Source organism: Somniosus microcephalus, chromosome 8, assembly GCF_052327205.1.
Source record: "Somniosus microcephalus isolate GS21.2 chromosome 8, FLI_Smic_1.0, whole genome shotgun sequence".
Classification (NCBI taxonomy): domain Eukaryota; kingdom Metazoa; phylum Chordata; class Chondrichthyes; order Squaliformes; family Somniosidae; genus Somniosus; species Somniosus microcephalus.
Window position 1 is genome coordinate 68013425 of NC_140994.1, and position 19532 is coordinate 68032956.

Here is a 19532-nt window from a genome sequence, read left to right on the forward strand (position 1 = left end):
GCCACTGGCGCAGGGATTGTAAAAAGCCTGGGAGAGACAATAAAGCCAGGAGCCCCGCAGCCCCAACTCAGAAGGCAGAGACAGAAACTCCTCCCGATACAGTCGAGTCCGTCATGGAGTTGATAAAATCGTTCCTCAGGGCCAATCAGGGAAAGGTAGCAGCCATCAGTGGTGCTGCAGCCCCCTCGCCCACCTCTGCCTCCGCACAATGACTGGAGCCCGCGCAGCTTGTCCATTTGTGTAACCTCCGGTACGATGAATGGAAGAGACCGCTCGTACAGATGGAGGTAGAGAAGGTTACAGGGACTTAGCTATTGGATACGGGGGCATCATGCACCATGATCCATACGGATAATCCCACCACCTCACCTCTGTCTAACGGGGTTCCATACATACTATCGGAATTCACCGGTCAGGAGCAGGCGGGGGTATACTTTAGACCCCTCTCAGTCCGTCTGGGCATGCCCCAAACTAAGTGGACGTGCATCCTGGCAAAGTGGAATAAGGAGGAAGGAAAGGGGATCCTAGGGGCCGACTTCATGGTGAGCCATGGGATCCTCGTGGATCTCTGCAACCATTGCCTTTGGGGGGCTGGCACAGACAGGGAAGAAGGTGTAGTGGTCATCCCGGGTAAGGGGGCCTTGTGTATTGTGAAGCCCAAAGAAGGTTACGACCTCGGGCTCATGGTAAATGGTGTCCCGGAGGCACTGCAGGCAGTCGTGCAGGCAAACCTCACAGCGTTTGCCACCTATAAACACGACTGCGGGAGGATCACAGGGTTTGAGGTTAAAATAGACGGGGACCCCATGGCCCGACCACAGAAGCAGTACAATTTCCCCAAGGAGGCAGAACCCGACATGGAGGCAGCCATCACATCCTTAGTTAAACAGGGAGTGTTGAGGCCCATAGCCACTCATGTTAATTCTCCACTTTGGCCGGTTAGGAAACCGGACAATTCATGGAGAGCCACGGTGGACTATCGGGTGCTTAACAGCAATATCCTCGCGTGTGCCACCACAGTAGAAGCAGTGGCTAATCTTATTAGCAGTATTCCAGCATCTGCGAACACATTCACGGTGCTGGACATTTCGAATGGGTTTGGTCCATCCCTTTAAAACGGGAGGACCAATATAAGTTTGCCTTCACCTTTAAGGGACAACAGTATATCTGGAACTGTCTGCTACAGGGTTTCCACAACAGCCCCAGCATCTTCCACCAATGCATGAAGGATAGTTTAAAAGAGTTCAGTCAGCCCACTCAGTTACTGCAGTATGTGGATGACCTGCTTTATTTACCAACTCGGTCGGGAGCATGGCCCACTACTGGCTGAGCTGCTGCAGAGAAAGGGGTTTAAAGTCAACCCCAAGAAGGCGCAGATCGGTCAGCAAGAGGTTAAATTCCTGGGTCTGACTGTCCGCACAGGAGAGAGGGCCATAGATAAGGCAAGGAGGGAAGCGGCCCAGGAGTTACCGATTCCCAATTCAGTAAGAGGGGTGAGGTCGTTCTTGGGATTGACGGAGTACTGCAGGGATTTTATAGAGGACTATGCCGCCACAGCGGCCTCTCTGCTCCGTCTCCTACTCAAGGGAGTGGAGTGGTCCTGGGATGAGGGATGTCAGGCAGCATTTGTTAAGTTAAAGGGAGACCTGCAGACCGCACCAGCCCTAGGAGCGATAGATGGGAAAAGGGAGTTTTTTCTGGAGGTAGCAGCCAGTGGGGATAGCCTGAGTGCTGTGCTGCTCCAAGAGCGGCACGGTAGGCTGAGGCCCGTGGTCTATTCCTCCAGAATACGCACCGATGTAGAGAGGAGCTACTCAATATGTGAAAGGCACCTTTTAGCCACATATTGGGCTGTGAAGGAATCCCGGATCTTCGCAGGCACCTCTCCCATCACCCTCCTCACACACCACACACCCACTCAGATGCTTTTGGATGGGGGGATTAAAGATGGGACAGTCAGCAGCATCCGCATTGCACGCTGGACCCTTCTCCTCTCACAGATGGATCTGAAGGTAAAGGGCCTTTGCGAGCCAAAGCTTGCGGCCAATATGGTATACCCTGGAACAGCCCATCGATGTTCCATAGATGGGGTATGGGAAGTGAACATATGTTTACGGGCCGGGATACATCCCACGGGCCACAAGATCTATGTAGACGGTTCCAGCATGGTATCCGCTGGGGTACGACTCACGGGTTGTGGGATCTTTGACCCAACGGCAGACATTGCCTTGGCAATCAAGCTCCCTAACACCATGAGTGCCCAGCAGGCTGAACTGTCCACGGTGATGTACGTGGTTACACACCCCGACATCTTCCCTAACCCGTATACGATTTGCTCTGACAGTATGTTCACTTGCAACTCGTGTACGGAGTACCTGGCCATCTGGTCCCGTCGTGGGTATACCTCCGCCGACAGGAAGCCCTTGACAGTAAAGCCCCTGCTGGAGAAAATCCTGGCAGCTGTAAGGGAGGAAGGTGCAGTTTTCATCCATAAGGTGAAAGCTCATTCCTCCACAGAACCCCGCAGCCAGGGCAACCAGCAAGCTGATATGCTGGCCAAGGAGGGTGCACGTGCAGGCACTTTCTGGGACCCACATGAGTCCGGGCCAGCGGCAGCGATTACAGGCAGGGATGGGACACAGGGAAAATCAGGAATATTATTGGCCCCGGAGCTTAAAACGGTCCAGGCACAGGACCCTGCCCTAAAGGCAATAATTAGCGCAGTGATGGAGGGCAAAAGGATAGAGGGCCCCTACAGCACAGCCCCTCTCACCGTAAGGGAGGGCATGCTGTTCAAGGCAGAACAGTGGGTAGTACCCCAGCAACACCGGAGGGAGTTCCTTCAGCTGGTGCATGAGGGGCCGGGAGCAGGACACCCCGGGCCTGAGACCACCTGGCAACGGGCGGAACAGGCGGGATGGTGGCCAGGACTCCGGGATGATGTCCGCGAGTTCTGTGCTAGCTGTCTTGTGTGTGCAGCAAATAATCCCGATCCCCACAAAAGGAAGGTGCCCATGGGACACATTAGGAAGGTCGAGGGACCATGGCAGTCAATCCAGATCGACTATATAGGGCCCTTGCCCACCACCCAGGGAGGCTACAAATACTGCCTCATCCTGGTGGATGTGTTTTCCAAGTGGGTGGAAGCCTTCCCCTGCAGGACGGCCACAGCAATGGGGACTGCAAAGATCTTGGTGAAGGAGGTGTTCTCGCGGTGGGGACTGCCCCAGTTTGTGGAGTCCGACCAGGGAAGCCACTTCACTGGCCAAGTCATGCAGAACACCCTCATGCTGCTTGGTATCAAAGGGAAGTGGCACGTAGCCTACAACCCACGGTCCTCAGGGATTGTGGAGCGTATGAACCGTACTCTTAAAGAAAGATTGAGGAAAGAGGCAGTGGGGTCACCCCAAAAATGGGCAGAGACCCTACCTCTGATCCTCATGGGGATCCGGGCCAGCCAGTCCAAAGGTACAGGGCATTCACCACATGAGCTCATGACCGGCAGAGTTATGAGGACCCCCACTCATGTCCTTGCCCCAGTCCTCACTGAAAGACAAATGCAGGAAATAAACTGGCATAAATTCGCCCGAGCCCTCCTAGAACACCTCAAACGAATTTATGGGCAGGCAGCAGACAGCATGGGGAAGCAGCATCGGAATAACCGGCTGCTGCTCGAGCCTAGCAAGAGTCACCAGTGGGAGATAGGAGACCTAGTGATGGTAAGAAACTATGCCCGGGTGGGAAGTTTAGAGCCACTCTACATGGGACCCTATAGTATAGTTGATAGGGCCAGCCCCATGGTCTATGCAGTAAAACTACCCCGGTGCACAAAGTGGTTCCACGCCAACCAATGTAAATTGTATAAATCTGACCATACAAGTTCAAGGTCACAGGCTGTAAAGACAGGCACTGTGGCTTGTTTCAAGGGAAAAGTTGTCCGGCCCACCAATTGGGACACTTCCCCGCCCCAGTGGGACCTAAGTTTTGGCCAAAGTTTAAATTTGAACCAGTTATTTAGTTCAGAAACAGAGAAACCACAGCCTGAGAGTAGAAATCTGCAGGCTGCTGCGAGTTCATTCACAGAAAATTGCTCGGGGGGCTCCAGTGAGGAGCCACCCTGTGAAGAGACTGCCCGCGCATGCATAGTCGCTGGTCTGGAGACAGGAATTCCCCAGTCTTTTGAACGGTCTGTTCGCGCAAGCGCAGTTCCCCAGCCCATGACCACAGCGGCTCCTCTTCAGTTTTCCCGCGCAGGTGCAGTCACCTGTTTGAATACAGAGGTTTCACAGCCTCTGCCGTGGGGCTCCGGGGAGGAGGTCCGCGCAGGCACAGTCAGCTGTTTGAATACAGAGGTTTCACAGCCTCTGCCGCAGGACTCCGGGGAGGAGGTTCGCGCAAGCGCAGTCGCCTGTTTAAAGGGACAAGCTTCCCAGCCCGCTTTTAGAGTGGTTCCCCCTATGGTGTGGGACTCTGGGGAGGAAGGGATAGCAATTCCTCTTGCAGGGGACATATGGAAGGAGCCAGTACCAGGTTTTGGACCTGGAGAGGAAGATTTTCAGCCACCAGCAGCTGGTGGTGAGGGGATACCTGCCCCCAGTACAGGAGTGGGTAGGGAAAAGGAGACAACCCCGGATTACTGGCAGGCTGCCAGGTATATTAAACTGCGGGCTGTTTGCATCAGGGGGAGAAGGTTCCCAGCCAGCTAGGGCTGTGACCCAGGCTCAGGGTCCGTCAGCCAAAGTTTCCCCCACAGAGACGCCCCTCAGAAGGTCTCAGCGGGTCCACAAGCCCAAGATAAGATGGTCACCAGAGTACCCACCACAAAGAGCAATCTCCCGAGCCCGGGAGGAAACAGATCACAGAGCTCCCCAACTAGGAGCCATAAGCTGCCAGGGACCAGAAGCAGAAGGCAGTCCAGCTTCGCTGCAGGCAGCAGTAATCTGCGACAGTGACACCAGAGCTTAGCCTGGCCATCCGGAGATGGGCGGCATTTGTATTACAGCTTTGTGTTAAGTTACCAATGTTTATAGCGTGCTTTTAAGGTGTTTAAATTTTAAGTTTAGAATGTAACTAGTAGGTTTGAGTTTAAGTTTAAATTTTAAGTTGAAAGGTGTGCCAAATGCTTGTATTTTGGTCCGAGGTCAAGGGACCCGACCATGTCTCCACCTAAGGCAGCAGGTCAGTGAGAGACCTGGCTGCATGTCCTTTTAAGTTCTTTTGCAGGAGAGTGGACAAAGTAGCAGCCCTGTTCGCCCAGCCTGAGCTGGGCATCGAATGAAGATATGGTTATACAGAATGTTGGGAATCACCTCGCCACTGGACAAATCCAGGAGGAGACCCCACAGCGACCTTCGGGAGAAACCGGACAAGGTCCGGAGGAACCTGCCTACTCATCCTACGTGGAAGAGATGGCCCCAGCTCAGCACTATCCTGACCGAATTTCACTTGCGGGAGACCTCGCTATTGAGGAGTCATGGTGGGGAAGCATGGGCGCCTTGTCAAATAGGGACGCATTCCCCGGGAATGGGTGGTGATGGCCTGGGAAAGATTGTAAAGGGGAGGGGGAGACCCAAGAGTCGCGTGGGTGTGTTCGTGGAAGGGAAGAACTCACCCGGGGCCCACGGGCAAAGTTAGAGTGTAAGTGTGGTTGGGAAGGATGAGTGGGTGGCCGGATCTGGGATCCAAGTTTGAGTGTGGGGCCAGTGAGAGCCGCCACACAGGCACCCATCATTTTCTGCAGCCAGTCGAGGGAAGACGTGAGTGGGAGGGACTGGGAGTCGCGATCCCATACTCCCCGGTCTCGGTCACTGAAACATGAGGGGTACCCCGCCTCCACAAAGGGACAAGGGAACGGCTCAGGGCTGGTGGATCAGACTGTTCTATAAAATCAATTCTGTATGTTTTAAAAAGTTTAAGGCCAGTAAAGGTGGGGGGGGGGTGCGTGGAAGCAACATTTACTGCCCGAGTGGGAGGAGCAATACCCACTCGAATTTCGCGACCCCTCTTTGGCATGTGATGGTTGGGGTTTATTTCAGCATTTTGTTTCAAATGTTTCAGCATTTCGTTTCAAATGTTTAATGAAGATTTTTAAATTTTGTTTTACAGTTCCAAGCGGTGCAGAGGCGTAGGACCCTCTCCGTGCTTGCGATCATTTTGATTACATTGTATAACCAAGATTGCAACATTTTGTAATATGTTATAATGTAACAAGCGGTGCAGAGGCGTAGGACACTCTCCGTGCTTGGGATCATTTTGATTACATTGTAGATCCAAGATTGCAACATTTTGTAATATGTTATAATGTAACAAGTGGTGCAGGGGTATGAGACCCGCTATTGTAACATTTTATAATTGATGTATCTGTAGATGCCTACCGTACCACGGTTTTTCTCGGATTTGAGGGGAATAGACGGGTCGGGGGATCAGTGGTAGGTAGCTATAGGTAAATACAGGGGGTGATTGTTTGTGGGGGGGTTCAGAAAACTTTGCTCACTTCTTCAAGAGGATACTACAAGCAAGTTGGAAGTATCCAAGGGGGGAATGTAAGGGTTGCAAAATCCCCTCAGCCCCCAAAGATCGGGAAATATTAATCCACATCATGGATGAAGACCTGTGTGATTTAAATTGTCTCTGGGTTGGACAATGTTTTAAAACATACCCAGAACTGCAAAAGGCTGTGTTAAAAAGCTTGTAAGCTGGGCAGCACTTGGACACTGGAATCAAAGAACTTTGTGAAAATCGCACACTTTAAGATTGTACATTTTATTAAAAGATGTACTCTTGAGTTTTGGACTGTTAAAAATGGCTGAACAGACCTCATGGAAACAGACTTTAAAAGGACAGACAGGCTGTTAGCATATGAAACAGACAGGCTGTTAGCATATGAAAATGCTCAGTGGTGCCCTGTAGTGGGTTTGAATGGAGCCCGAGCTGTCAGTCACCCTGTGGTATTGGGTGGGTCTGGTAACCTACAAGCCCGTTTGAATCAGCCAATCATCGGACAGCAAGCACACTGGGTTGTTTACACTCATCCATTCACTGAACTTGACTCTAAGATCAAGTGCTTGAGACTGCCAGCATGAACAAAGTGAATTTGTTTGCTAAGCACTCAAGACTGTCAACCAATTGCGGTTCCAGATGACCACAGGACAATGCTTTGTTTACAAAGCAATTGAATGCTATTAGCATTTGTTTGCATATCAAGTGGACACATCCAAACTGAGGAGGAATCATTTAAATGAATGGGAGAACACATTCAAACAACTGCAGCTTTATTCGAAAGCCATCACAGACAATGGACACATTTAAACTGCAACTTTATCCAAACACATCCCAGACAAGTGGACAGTTTGGATCTCTTTTGTTTTAACCCAGAAACATCAGATCTGGGCGGGCCCCAAAAAATGGGTATAAGAGATAGCTTCCCAGAAACATAAACATAGAAACATAGAAGGTAGGAGCAGGAGTAGGCCATTCGGCCCTTTGAGCCTGCTCCACCATTCAATGAGATCATGGCTGATCATCCAAATTCAGTACCCTGTCCCTGCCTTCTCCCCATATCCCTTGATCCCTTTAGCCTCAAGAAATACATCCAACTCTTTCTTGAATATATTTAATGAACTGGCCTCCACCACCCTCTGTGGCAGAGAATTCCACAGGTTCACCACTCTCTGGGTGAAGAAGTTCCTCCTCATTTCAGTCCTAAATGGCTTGCCCCTTATCCTTAGACTATGACCCCTGGTTCTGGACTCCCCGGCCATCCGAAACATCCTTCCTGCATCTAGTCTGTCCAGACCTGACAGAATTTTATAGGTTTCGATGAGATCTTTTCTCAATCTTCTAAACTCCAGTGAGTATAAGCCCAATCGACACAATCTCTCCTCATATGTCATTCCTGCCATCCCAGGTATCAGCCTGGTGAATCTTCGCTGCACTCCCCCCATGGCAAGAATGTCCTTCCTCAGGTAAGGTGACCAAAACTGCACACAATACTCAAGGTGCGGTCTCACCAAGGCCCTGTACAACTGTAGCAATACATCCTTGTTCCTGTACTCGAACCCTCTTGCTACGAAGGCCAGCATACCATTTGCCTTCTTAACCGCCTGCTGCACCTGCATGCTTACCTTCAGCGACTGGTGCACAATAACACCCAGGTCTCTTTGCACTTCCCCTTCTCCCAATCTATTGCCATTCAAATAATAATCTGCCTTCCTGTTTTTGCCACCAAAGTGGATAAACTCACATTTATCCACATTATAGTGCATTTGCCATGTTTCTGCCCAATCACCCAAACTGTCCAAATCGTACTGGAGTTTCTCGACATCCTCCTCACAGCTTACCCTCCCACCCAGCTTTGTGTCGTCTGCAAATTTGGAGATATTACATCCAATTCCCTCATCCAGATCATTAATATATATTGTGAACAGCTGGGGTCCTAGGACCAATCCTTGCGGTACCCCACTAGTCACTGCCTGCCACTCAGAAAACGACCCGTTTATTCCAACTCTTTGCTTTCTGTCCGCCAACCAGTTCTCTATCGAAGTCAATACCTTGCCCCCAATCCCATGTGCCTTAATTTTGCATGCTAATCTCTTATGTGGGACCTTATTGAAAGCCTTCTGAAAGTCCAAATACACCACATCCATTGGTTCTCCCTTATCTATTTTACCAGTTACATCCTCAAAAAATTCCAGTAGATTAGTCAAGCATGATTTACCTTTTGTAAATCCATGTTGACTTTGTCCGATCCTGTCACTGCTTTCCAAGTGCTCTGCTATTACATCTTTTATAATAGACTCCAGCATTTTCCCCACCACTGATGTCAGGCTTACCGGTCTATAATTCCCCACTTTTTCTCTACCACCTTTTTTGAATAGTGGGGTAACATTAGCTACCCTCCAATCCATGGGTACCGTTCCAGAGTCGATTGAGTTCTGGAAGATGACCAGCAATGCATTTACTATCTCTAGGGCCACTTCCTTAAGTACCCTGGGATGTAGACCATCAGGCCCTGGGGATTTATCAGCCTTCAGTCCCATCAATTTTCCTAACACCATTTCCCTACAAATACTGATTTATTTCATCAGACCCTATGTTCCCCGACATCTCTGGGAGGTTATTTGTGTCCTCCTTTGTGAGGACAGAACCAAAGTATGTATTTAGTTGGTCTGCCATTTCCTTGTTTCCCATTATAAATTCCCCTGATTCTGACTGTAAGGGACCTACGCTTGACTTCACCAATCTTTTTCTCTTCACATATCTATAAAAGCTTTTAAAGTCAGTTTTTATGTTCCCTGATAGCTTACTCTCATATTCTATTTTCCCTTTCTTAATTAATCCCTTTGTCCTCCTTTGTTGACTCCTAAACTGCTCCCAATCCTCAGGATTATTGTTTTTTCTAGCCAATTTATATGTCCTCTCCTTGGATCTTATGCTATCCCTAATTTCCCTAAAGCATCTCTCTCTCTTCTCTTTTACTCTTTGGACTGCAGGTGAGCAAGGCTTCTGACCCACTAGCAAGACAATCTAGTGAGAAGTAAAGGGGTGGTAATTTAAGGGAAATGTTGCTAAGATTGTAAGGTTAACATTGTAGCCATTTATCCCTCATTTTTGCCATCTGCCTTCCCCTGTTAAGCAATTTTGCCGTGAGTACTTTGATCATGTGGTGTAGTTTCTTTAGTTTTAATAAAGTTTGACTTTCTTGCATCCAGACCATTTGTCCATTTTTAATATATCATTAATTATAAGTTCCTCCAGTCAGAACTGGAAGGAAGATTTAGCGATTCAAAACCGCTGATTGGAATTGGTCACAGTGCAGTGGCAAAAGGCTGCCTGACCAGGTAAATTAACATAAACCAGGTAAAGGGTGCCCCCCTACAACAGTGACAGCTACACCTGACCTTGGTTCCCAGACTAGTTGTACTCTCTCGCATCCATACTGTTGGCAAATATCCAACTTTCACCCACAGCTTCCTATTTGACCAGAGCAATCCTTTTTCTCACCCCAGGCTGTCTGGTTACAGCTCAGTCACAGACTTTTAATTATAAGCAAAAGGGTTACAAGCCATATATAATCCAGGTTATCATTGCATACAACTGATGATTACAAACTTCTACATTTAATTCTTACACATGATTATGAATGCACTACTGATGATTAAAATATACTAATGATTATAAAATATTAAAACAAGTATTCTAAAAAAAAACACTAATCCGTGATAATCTTACAATTTACATCGGTTTCCTTCATGCTGGCTGATGTACTAGCTCCTGGCCATTTAGTCTTCTCATCCAATGCACAGCAACACCTCAACCACCCGCAATCCCAATGATATAAACAGGAGCATTGGTTGAAGTACTCAGTCTGCGTTTTGGTTCACCTATTACACCTCCTTCACATTCTTTTATACCATTCCGAAATGGGATTCCCCTCACTAAAAAGGCCAGTGCTAATTTTAAACGCTCTCCCTCTCATATTGGCAGTCCAAGTAACATTTTGCTAAACAGGATCACCAACCTGATCATCCACAGGGACCCTGCTGACTGTGAGCCAGATCATTCCCCACTCCAACATGCAGAAGGAGAATCTATCCTTAAAGTAGAAAAGAAGGCCCATCACAAAGGTATTCTTAGCATTCTGAATCACCATGTTTTATGAACTGATGCTTATCCTGCTGTGAACCTTCCACCGTGCCAACCTCCAGGTGAGGTGCTAAACAAAAGCAGCATCTGTCTGATCCAATGGTTCAGGTGGACGTTAAAGATTCTATTGCACTATTTGAAGAAAAGCAGGGAGTTGTACTTTCCAACATTCTTCCCTCCAGCAACACCACCAAAAACAGATTGGGTGGTCTTTCATCTCGTTGCTATTTTTGGGAACTTGCTGTGTGCTGAGCTTCCGAGCGCATATCCTCTCCATCGCAAACACCGTCTGCTTCCACCTCCGTAACACCGCCTGATTCACACCTGCCTCAGCCCAGCTGCTGTTGAAACGTTATCCATGCTTTTTTCAGCACCAGACTTGATTACTCCAATCCTTTCCTGGCCAGCTTCCCATCCTCTACCCTTCATAAACTTCATCTCATCTAATAATCTGCTAGCTGCACTAAGTCCTGCTCACCCATCCTTGTGTTCGCTGACCTACATTGGGTTCTGGTTCACCAATATCACAAATTTAAAATTCTCATCCTGGTGTTCAATTCCCTTCAGAGCCTCACCCCTCCCTATCTCCATAACCTCCTTCAGCCCTAAAACCCACCGAGAATTCTGCGTTCCTCTAACTCTGGCGTTGTCTTCATCTCCCACTTCACCTCACCGTTGGCGGCCGTGCCATCAGCACAGACAGGCCCAAAACTCTGGAATTCCCTCGTTAAAACTCTCCACCGCAATCTCCGCTGTTAAATTCTGCTTAAAATCTACCCACCCCTCTAATTATTTCCTTCTTTGCCTCGTTGTCAGTTGTTGTCTGATTACGTTGCTGTGAAGCACCTGGGGATCTTTTACTATGTTAAAGGCGCTATATAAATGCATGTTGTTGTTGTCCCACAAACTGAACTGTCACATTTCCCTACAAAACAACAGTGCTGCACTTCAAAATAATTCACTGAATGTGAAGCACTTTGGGACATTTCTGAGTGGTGTGATAAGGTGTTCTATCAATGCAAATTCTTTCTTGCTTTCTTCCTGTTAAATTCACATCAATACACTTCATCTCCCAGCTATCCCAGCTCATTCTTGCACTCTACTCCGCCTGCCTCTTGTTCATGTTGGCACTCATCTCCCTTCCCCCCTCAATCCAAGCTGTCATTCTTACCCCTGCCCCAGTTCATGGTGGCTTTCCTCCCTTTGCTGCTCAGTTCAAACTGGGACACCTCTCCTTTTCCTCCAGTTCATGCAAGTTCTCTTCTCCCCCACCCCACTATTCTCAATTTAAGTAAGCACTTTTCCTTCTCCTACCCACTTTAAGCAGGCACTCTGCTCTTGCATTTCATGCTAGGTTCATCCCCCATCCCAGTTCATGCTGTACTCTCCCTTTGCTTTATATTTCAGATTGCTTTAGTTTGGATATATGAAAGTTCTGAAAATTAATGTTTTACATTAGTCGTTCCCTTCTAAATTCCAATGGAACACAAAGGGCACTTTCAGAATATGCCTTTCCACGACAGAATAAAATTCAAGTTTAACTTTGTACTTTCAACAAAGCCCGAGTCGAAACTAATTATTACCTGATATAATATTATATACAGATCTGCCATTGCCTCATGTCGTCTGACTATCACCAGTCTTGGTGCGGCAGTATATCCTTATTTGAATGTCTCACTGTGAACAAATAATCTCAGTTCTCTGCATTTCAATTCTGCTTTGGAATGTATGCTACTTCATTTGCGAAAACAAGCTCATTGTTCAATAGTCTACACATAAATTTAAATACAGGTGGAATTCCAATGATCTTCACCTCATAATGCTGATCGGATGGAAAATGCGTTGAATTCCTTTTTCACCTTCAACTGTACTTCCAATGGTGAGTTGATTGAGAAAAGTGTTGGGTGTGTTGTTTACCAGCTCATTTATACTGTCCAGTTATTTAGTGAATCATTTACTGAATGTGAATAGAAACTAAACTAGAAAACAAAACTAAGAACCAAAGTTTATTTCAAAGAAATAGTGCTGCCAGCACAGTAACATTGTGTGCTACCACAGAACTCCACAGAGCCTATTATAAACAGAGGCCTGTTTAGCAATGGAAAAAGACCACTGGGCCCAAAGGGACCAATGTGTTAGGTTGATCTTATCTCTGCCTGCTCACCATATAGTCACCTCCAGTTGTCTGTTGAACCTTCTTATATTATTTGCTTCAATGCCATTTCCCTGGTAACTTGCTCCATATTTCTCTTATCCTTTGTAAGGCTGCGTGCAGTTACTTTTCTGGATGAATGGCTGAAGCTTTGGCAGCCTTGCGGATGTCAGTCAATGTTCCCTCTAATTTTTATTTTGGGTGCACAGGCGCATATTTTTCCATTTAAAAGCTGGTGAGCGGCCTGCGCCGACCTCCAGACCACTGCACGATCACGCAGTTTAACGGGAACATTGGTGTCAGTGCCTGGAAGGTCTCCTAGTTTCTTAGATGCATCCTTGGTGAAGTCAAGGCCAGAACATGAAGATTGTTGGAAACTGATTGTTGGAAGCCCCATAAAGGGTGGTGTAGGCTGTCTGGGTCCAGATGGCAGAGACACTGGGGGATTACCATGCACCCGTTCAATGTGATGCAGGCAGCACGCTAACTGCATGCTGCCTGCTGATTAATATGATTGCAGCGTGCAGCCAGCACTAACCGCACCTTGATTAGCTGCATGAATTAGCAGTGGGCCCAAAATCGCACCTTGCTAGCACCAGTTAAAGGTAGCCTACACAGCTTAAAGCTAGCTTGCACCTCTTAAAGGGGGGGTGCATTGTGACTGGACCAGGCACTGGAAGTCGCTCTACAACTGATTCTGGCCTGAGAAAGACTCAATAATGGCTCTACTTGGGTGAGAGCGGGCTCCAAGATTTTCTAATGCTGCACTGGATACCTTGGTGGAGGAGGAGAGATGTCCGGATCCACAGGGGGCGAGGAGGCCCTCCAGGCACACACTCAGAGCAGATAGCCATGGCGGTCAATGCCAGGACTCAAGCCCTGGGGACCACACTCACTGACGCACTTCCCTTTCTCTTGCAGGACAAGGTGGCTCACAATCGGAGACAGCAGGGGCTACCCAAAGGGCCACAGGCACGCCTACATAATTATACCCCCATGGAGAAGACAGTGCTGTCCATTCTTGGGAGGGGCAATCTCTGAGGCAGTGGCCAACTGCGGGGCTGAAGCGATCCAAGGTGACCGTATCCTCAAACTTAATCCTCCTTCTCACATCTCACTTCCCCCACGTCCCTCAATCTCTTCTGACTTACAAGCTGCAGATGGTGTAAGCATGCACCTCTTGCTTTCTCCCCAACCATTCACCACAACTTTACCCTGTGCCTTTCTCCATTAAGATATCCAAGAACTGCATCCTGGCCACACACTGGTGGAGGAGCAGGAACACAGTGATCATGAAGATACAGTGTTACTCGCTATCTCACTCCCAGCCACCAGCTCAGATATTGTCACACTGTGTCGTTTATAGGATAGGGTAGATGCTGGATCTGCACGTGATGAGACACCGGACACAAATGGCCTGCAGCCAGGGCAGGGGAAAGGGTAGCACAGCTGTCAGCTTTTCGGAGGGCGAGGTCACACATGGGTTCTGCTGCAGAGGACTCAGATGAGGACTTCGATGGGCTGGCATACAGAAGAAGGCTGATGGGTATGCACTAGGAAATTCTTGGTGCATTGGCAGGCCTGCCAGAAAGCCTGAGTGCAATGTCAAGGAGCATGGAGGAGTCCGGCATCAACCTTGCACAGGGCTTTGAACAGAGTTTGGAGCACCTGATTTCCAGCATGAAAGTGATGGCCAACTCAATTAGCGCACTTGTGGACCCAACCATAATGCAGGGTCTGATGGCCGATGACTCAGCTTCCATTGCAGCACAGGCGGACGTGACCCAGTGTCTGAGTGCTGCAGTGGAAGCTCAGACTTCGGATATGCAAGCTCAGACTGCTCTCATGCATGCTTAACATGCAACCACGCAAGCTCAGACTGCTGCATGACAGGATTGATCAATGCCAACATGGATTTACAAAAGGTAAATCATGCTTGACTAATCTACTGGAATTCTTTGAGGATGTAACTGGTAGAATAGATAAGGGAGAACCAGTGGGTGTGGTGTATTTGGACTTTCAGAAGGCTTTCGATAAGGCCCCGCTTAAGAGATTAGTGTGCAGAGTTAAAGCACATGGGATTGGGGGTATGCTACTGACTTGGATAGAGAACTGGTTGGCAGACAGGAATCAAAGAGTTGGAATAAATGGGTCTTTTTCCGAGTGGCAGGCAATGACTAGTGGGGTACCGCAGGGATCAGTGCTAGGACCCCAGCTATTCACAACATATATTAATGATCTAGATGAGAGAACTAGATGTAATATCTATAAGTTTGCAGACGACACAAAGCTGGGTGGGCATGTGAGCTGTGAGGAGGATGCAGAGAAACTCCAGTATGATTTGGACAGGTTAGGTGAGTGGGCAGATGCATGGCAGATGCAGTATAATGTGGTTAAATGCGAGGTTATCCACTTTGGTGGCAAAAACAGGAAGACAGATTATTATCTGGATTGGGAAAAGGGGATGTGCAATGAGACCTGGGTGTCCTTGTGCACTATTCGCTGAAGGTAAGCATGCAGGTGCAGCAGGCGGTTAAGAAGGCAAATGGTATGTTGGACTTCATAGCGAGAGGATTTGAGTACAGGAGCAAGGATGTCTTGCTGCAGTTGTACAGGGCCTTGGTGAGACCATACCTTGAGTATTGTGTGCAGTTTTGGTCGCCTTCTCTGAGGATAGCTATTCTTGCCATGGAGGGATTGCAGCGAATATTCACCAGACTAATACCTGGGATGGCAAGAATGATGTATAAGGAGAGATTGGGTTGATTAGGCTTACATTTGCTAGAGTTTAGAAGAATGAGTTCAGAAATCTGTGTGGAGTTTGCACATTCTCCCTGTGTCTGCGTGGGTTTCCTTCGGGTGCTCCGGTTTCCTCCCACAGTCCAAAGATGTGCGGGTTAGGTTGATTTGGCTATGATAAATTGACCCTTAGTGTTCGGGGATTAAATACGTGGGGTTACGGGGATAGGGTGGGATATGTGTCGGTGCAGGCTCGATGGGCCGAAATGGCCTCTATCTGCACTGTGGGGATTCTGTGATTCTGTGATTCTGTGATTCTGTGAATGAGAGGGGATCTCATTGAAACTTATGAAATTCTAACAGGACTAGACAGACTAGATGCAGGAAGGATGTTCCCAATGGCGGAGGAGTCCAGAACCAGGGGTCACAGTCTAAGGATAAGGGGTAAGCCATTTAGGACTGAGATGAGGAGGAATTTCTTCACCCAGAGAGTGATGAACCTGTGGAATCCTCTACCACAAAAGGCAGTTGAGGCCAATTCATTAAATATATTCAAGAAGGAGTTAGATATAATTCTTAAGGCTAAAGGGATCAAGGGGTATGGGGAAAAAGCAGGGACAGGGTACTGAATTTGGATGATCAGCCATGATCTCATTAAATGGCGGAACAGGCTCGAAAGGCCGAATGGCCTACTCCTGCTCCTATCTTCTATGTTTCTATGTTTCTCTATTTTAGCCGTAGGGTCATAGATTCTGCACCTGGTGAGACGCTGCCCCTTCACGACCGAACTGGACATGTCTATGTAGATGTCCCGGCCCCTCCGGTTTATCCCGGCCCGGAATCCTTCATCTACATCCCACACCCCTTCTAACATACACGTGTGGGCCGTCCCTGGGTAAATCATGTTGGCTGCTAGCTTTGGCTCGGTCAACCCCTGCACCCTCAAGTTCAACTGTATGAGCAGTATAGTAATCTCGGATGTAATGCTTAAGTTGTCCACCAGAGGGAGACAAATGCTAAGGGGATTATAATTACTAGTCTTAAGGTAAAATTGCATTATGGGTAGAATGACATCATAGGATCCACCATCTTAGATTGCTCGTGCAGTTGATTTGATGTGCATGCCTGTAGTTGTGAGAGCTCTGTTCTCTCCTGGTTCTGTGTAAATTAAAAGCAAAGTTTTGAGTTCCTGAAGTCTCACTTATATCCCTTATTTGGACCTTAACCACCCGGTTATAACAAGCAGTAATGTCCAGCGAGCATTGCGGGTACTGTTTACCATCCCATCTTTGATTCTCCCATCCAACAGTATCTGAGTGGGTGTGTGGTGGGTCAAGAGAGCTATTGGGGATGAACCCTTAAAAAGCTGATAGCGCTTTACGGCCCAATTCATTGCTAGGAGGTGCCTGTCGTAGTTGGAATATCCCCGTTCTACCTCGGTGAGAACCCTAGATGAGTATACCATGGGTGGTAGCTTGCCGTGTCACTCCTGGAGCAACACCACATTCAAGTTATCCCCGCTGGCTGCTACCTCTAAGAAGATTTCTTCCCCATTGTTAATGGCTCCCAATGCGGGTGCCGTCTGCAAAACCCCTTTGAGGCAAGTGAACACTTCCTGGCATTTCTGATCCCACTCCCACTCGACTCCCTTGCGGAGGAGCCAAAGCAGAGGGGCTGCCGTGGCTGCATAACCCTCTATGAAGAAAAGACCTTACCCCGGTCACATTCTTGGGAGCTGGTAGCTCCTGTACTGCCTTCCTCCTAGCCTCGTCTATGGCCCTTTCACCAGCCCTTATGGTCAGCCCGAGGAATTTGACTTCCTCCTGGCCAATCTGGGCTTTCTTGGGGTTGACCTTGAACCCCGCCTCCTGCAACAGTTTTAACATCTCGTCCAGTAGTGGCCCATGGTTCTCCCCCTCTGCGGAGAACAAAAGCAGATCGTTCACGTACTGGATTAACTTGTGGGGTCGACTGAAGCCTTTTAATGCATCTGCCATGTATTGGTGGAATATGGAGGGGCTGTTGTGGAACCCCTGGGACAGGCATGTCCTTGTATACTGCTGCCCTTTAAAAGTGAATGCAAACTTGTATTGGTTGTCCCGTCTGAGGGGAATTGACCAAAACCCATTGGAGATATCCAGTACCATGAATGTGGTTGTGGTTGCTGGAATGTTCCCTATCAGATTAGCAACAGCTGCGACTGTGGGCGCGCAAGCTGGGATGTTCTTATTAAGGACCCGATAGTCCACGGTGGCTCTCCATGACTGGTCGGGTTTCTTCACCGGCCAGATTGGTGAGTTCACGTGGCTGGCTATTAGTCTCAACACCCACTGTTTTACCAGGGATCCCAGTGCCGTCTCCAAGTCGGCTTCTGCCTCCCGGGGGTTACAATACTGCTTTTGTGGCCGTGACATGGTGTCCCCTTGCACCCGGACCTCTACCCCGGTCACCCTGCCACAATCGTGATTATGGGTGGCGAATGCGGCGATGTTGTCCCATACATTCGCCTGGTACTGGGCTGGGGTGCTACTAACCAACTGTTCCAGGTCGTAACTCCCTTTGGGTTTCATGGTGCATACACTAACCCCTCCTCCCTTATCTCTGGGGATCACTATCACCTCCTCTGTCTTGTTCGAGACCACTGCCCCCCACAGGCAGTGATTCCTCAGGTCCACAATGACCCGGTTGACTAACATGAAATCAGCCCTGAGGACTCCCCACCCTGGTTGCTCCCATTTCATTAGCACGCACTTCCACGTGGTGCGGAGGGATCACAGAAATCACAGAAATCACAGAAACCTCACAGTGCAGATAGAAGCCATTTCGGCCCATCGAGCCTGCACCGACACATATCCCACCCTATCCCTGTAACCCCACGTATTTAATCCCCCTAACACTAAGGGTCAATTTATCATAGCCAATCAACCTAACCCGCACATCTTTGGACTGTGGGAGGAAACCGGAGCACCTGGAGAAAACCCACGCAAACACGGGGAGAATGTGCAAACTCCACACAGACAGTCGCCCGAGGCCGGATTCGAACCCGGGTCTCTGGCGCTGTGAGGCAACAGTGCTAACCACTATGCCACCGTGCTGCCCCTAGCTCTATTCTCAGGGGTTTGGACATTGCCCCCGCCTGCTCATTCCCTGTGAATCCCATTAGGCTAAATGGGACCTTGTTAGACCAGAGTAAATTTGTCGGGTCCTTCGACTGGACCACAGTGCTGGAAGTTCCGGTGTGCACCAAATATCTCCCCTGCACCGTCTCCACCCCCATCTTAACACAGGGCCTGTCCCAATCATCATATGTGAGCGGACACAGGTACTCAGGCTGGACGTGTTCTAGTCAGGAGGAAGGCTGACATGCGGGTGTGGTCGGCGTTATGCTGCTCACGGCAGCGTCTAGCCTTCCTTTGTCCTTCCCCAGCACTGTGTGAAGGGCGGTCACCAGAACATCAAACGGTTCATTGGTCACCTCCTTCGCCTCGGTGACCTGGGGCTTTTGCATGGTAGGACCCCCTCGGCCTGACCCCCACTTTTGGGCCGGGCAATCCCGCCTCCAGTGTCCCATCTTTCCACACTTAAAACAAGTCTTAGACTCGTCGGTTACCCTTTCCTGACGCCATTCCTTCCTATCCCACTTACTGGCCTCTATCTCATGTACCCTCCATTTGTGTTTGACCTCCTCCCTGGAATCGGCCTTAAAAGCTAAGCTCAATTTCCGGAGCATGCCTGCCTCCGTGTTCGCGAGGTCCTCGGAGTCAAACCATGCTTCTGCCTTGGCATTAATCCGTGGCAGGCTGCTTGCTACCAGGGTCCTGAGCCAGTGATTTTTGGGGACCCTTATCAGTTGCTTGGTGCACCTCCAGTTGCCTTTGCATACACCGGCCGTAGCCTGTCTGCAAATGCAGCTGGTACCTCGCCGGCCAACTGTAGAGTCCGTTCCACTTGTGAGAACGGACTACCCTGGGTATGCCCCATGGCTCTCAGGTTCTCC

At 48.9% G+C, this 19532-nt stretch overlaps 1 protein-coding gene across 1 annotated transcript; it reads left to right on the plus strand.

The window, feature by feature from the left end:
• Positions 1-224: 224 nt before the first annotated feature.
• LOC147113603 (protein NYNRIN-like) lies at positions 225-9711 on the plus strand. The gene is made up of 2 exons (XM_085994842.1): positions 225-5476; positions 6106-9711. Exon 1 carries the CDS (start codon positions 1272-1274, stop codon positions 4704-4706), a length of 3435 nt encoding a protein of 1144 aa, XP_085850968.1. The 5' UTR covers positions 225-1271; the 3' UTR covers positions 4707-5476; positions 6106-9711.
• The last annotated feature ends 9821 nt before the right edge of the window (positions 9712-19532 follow it).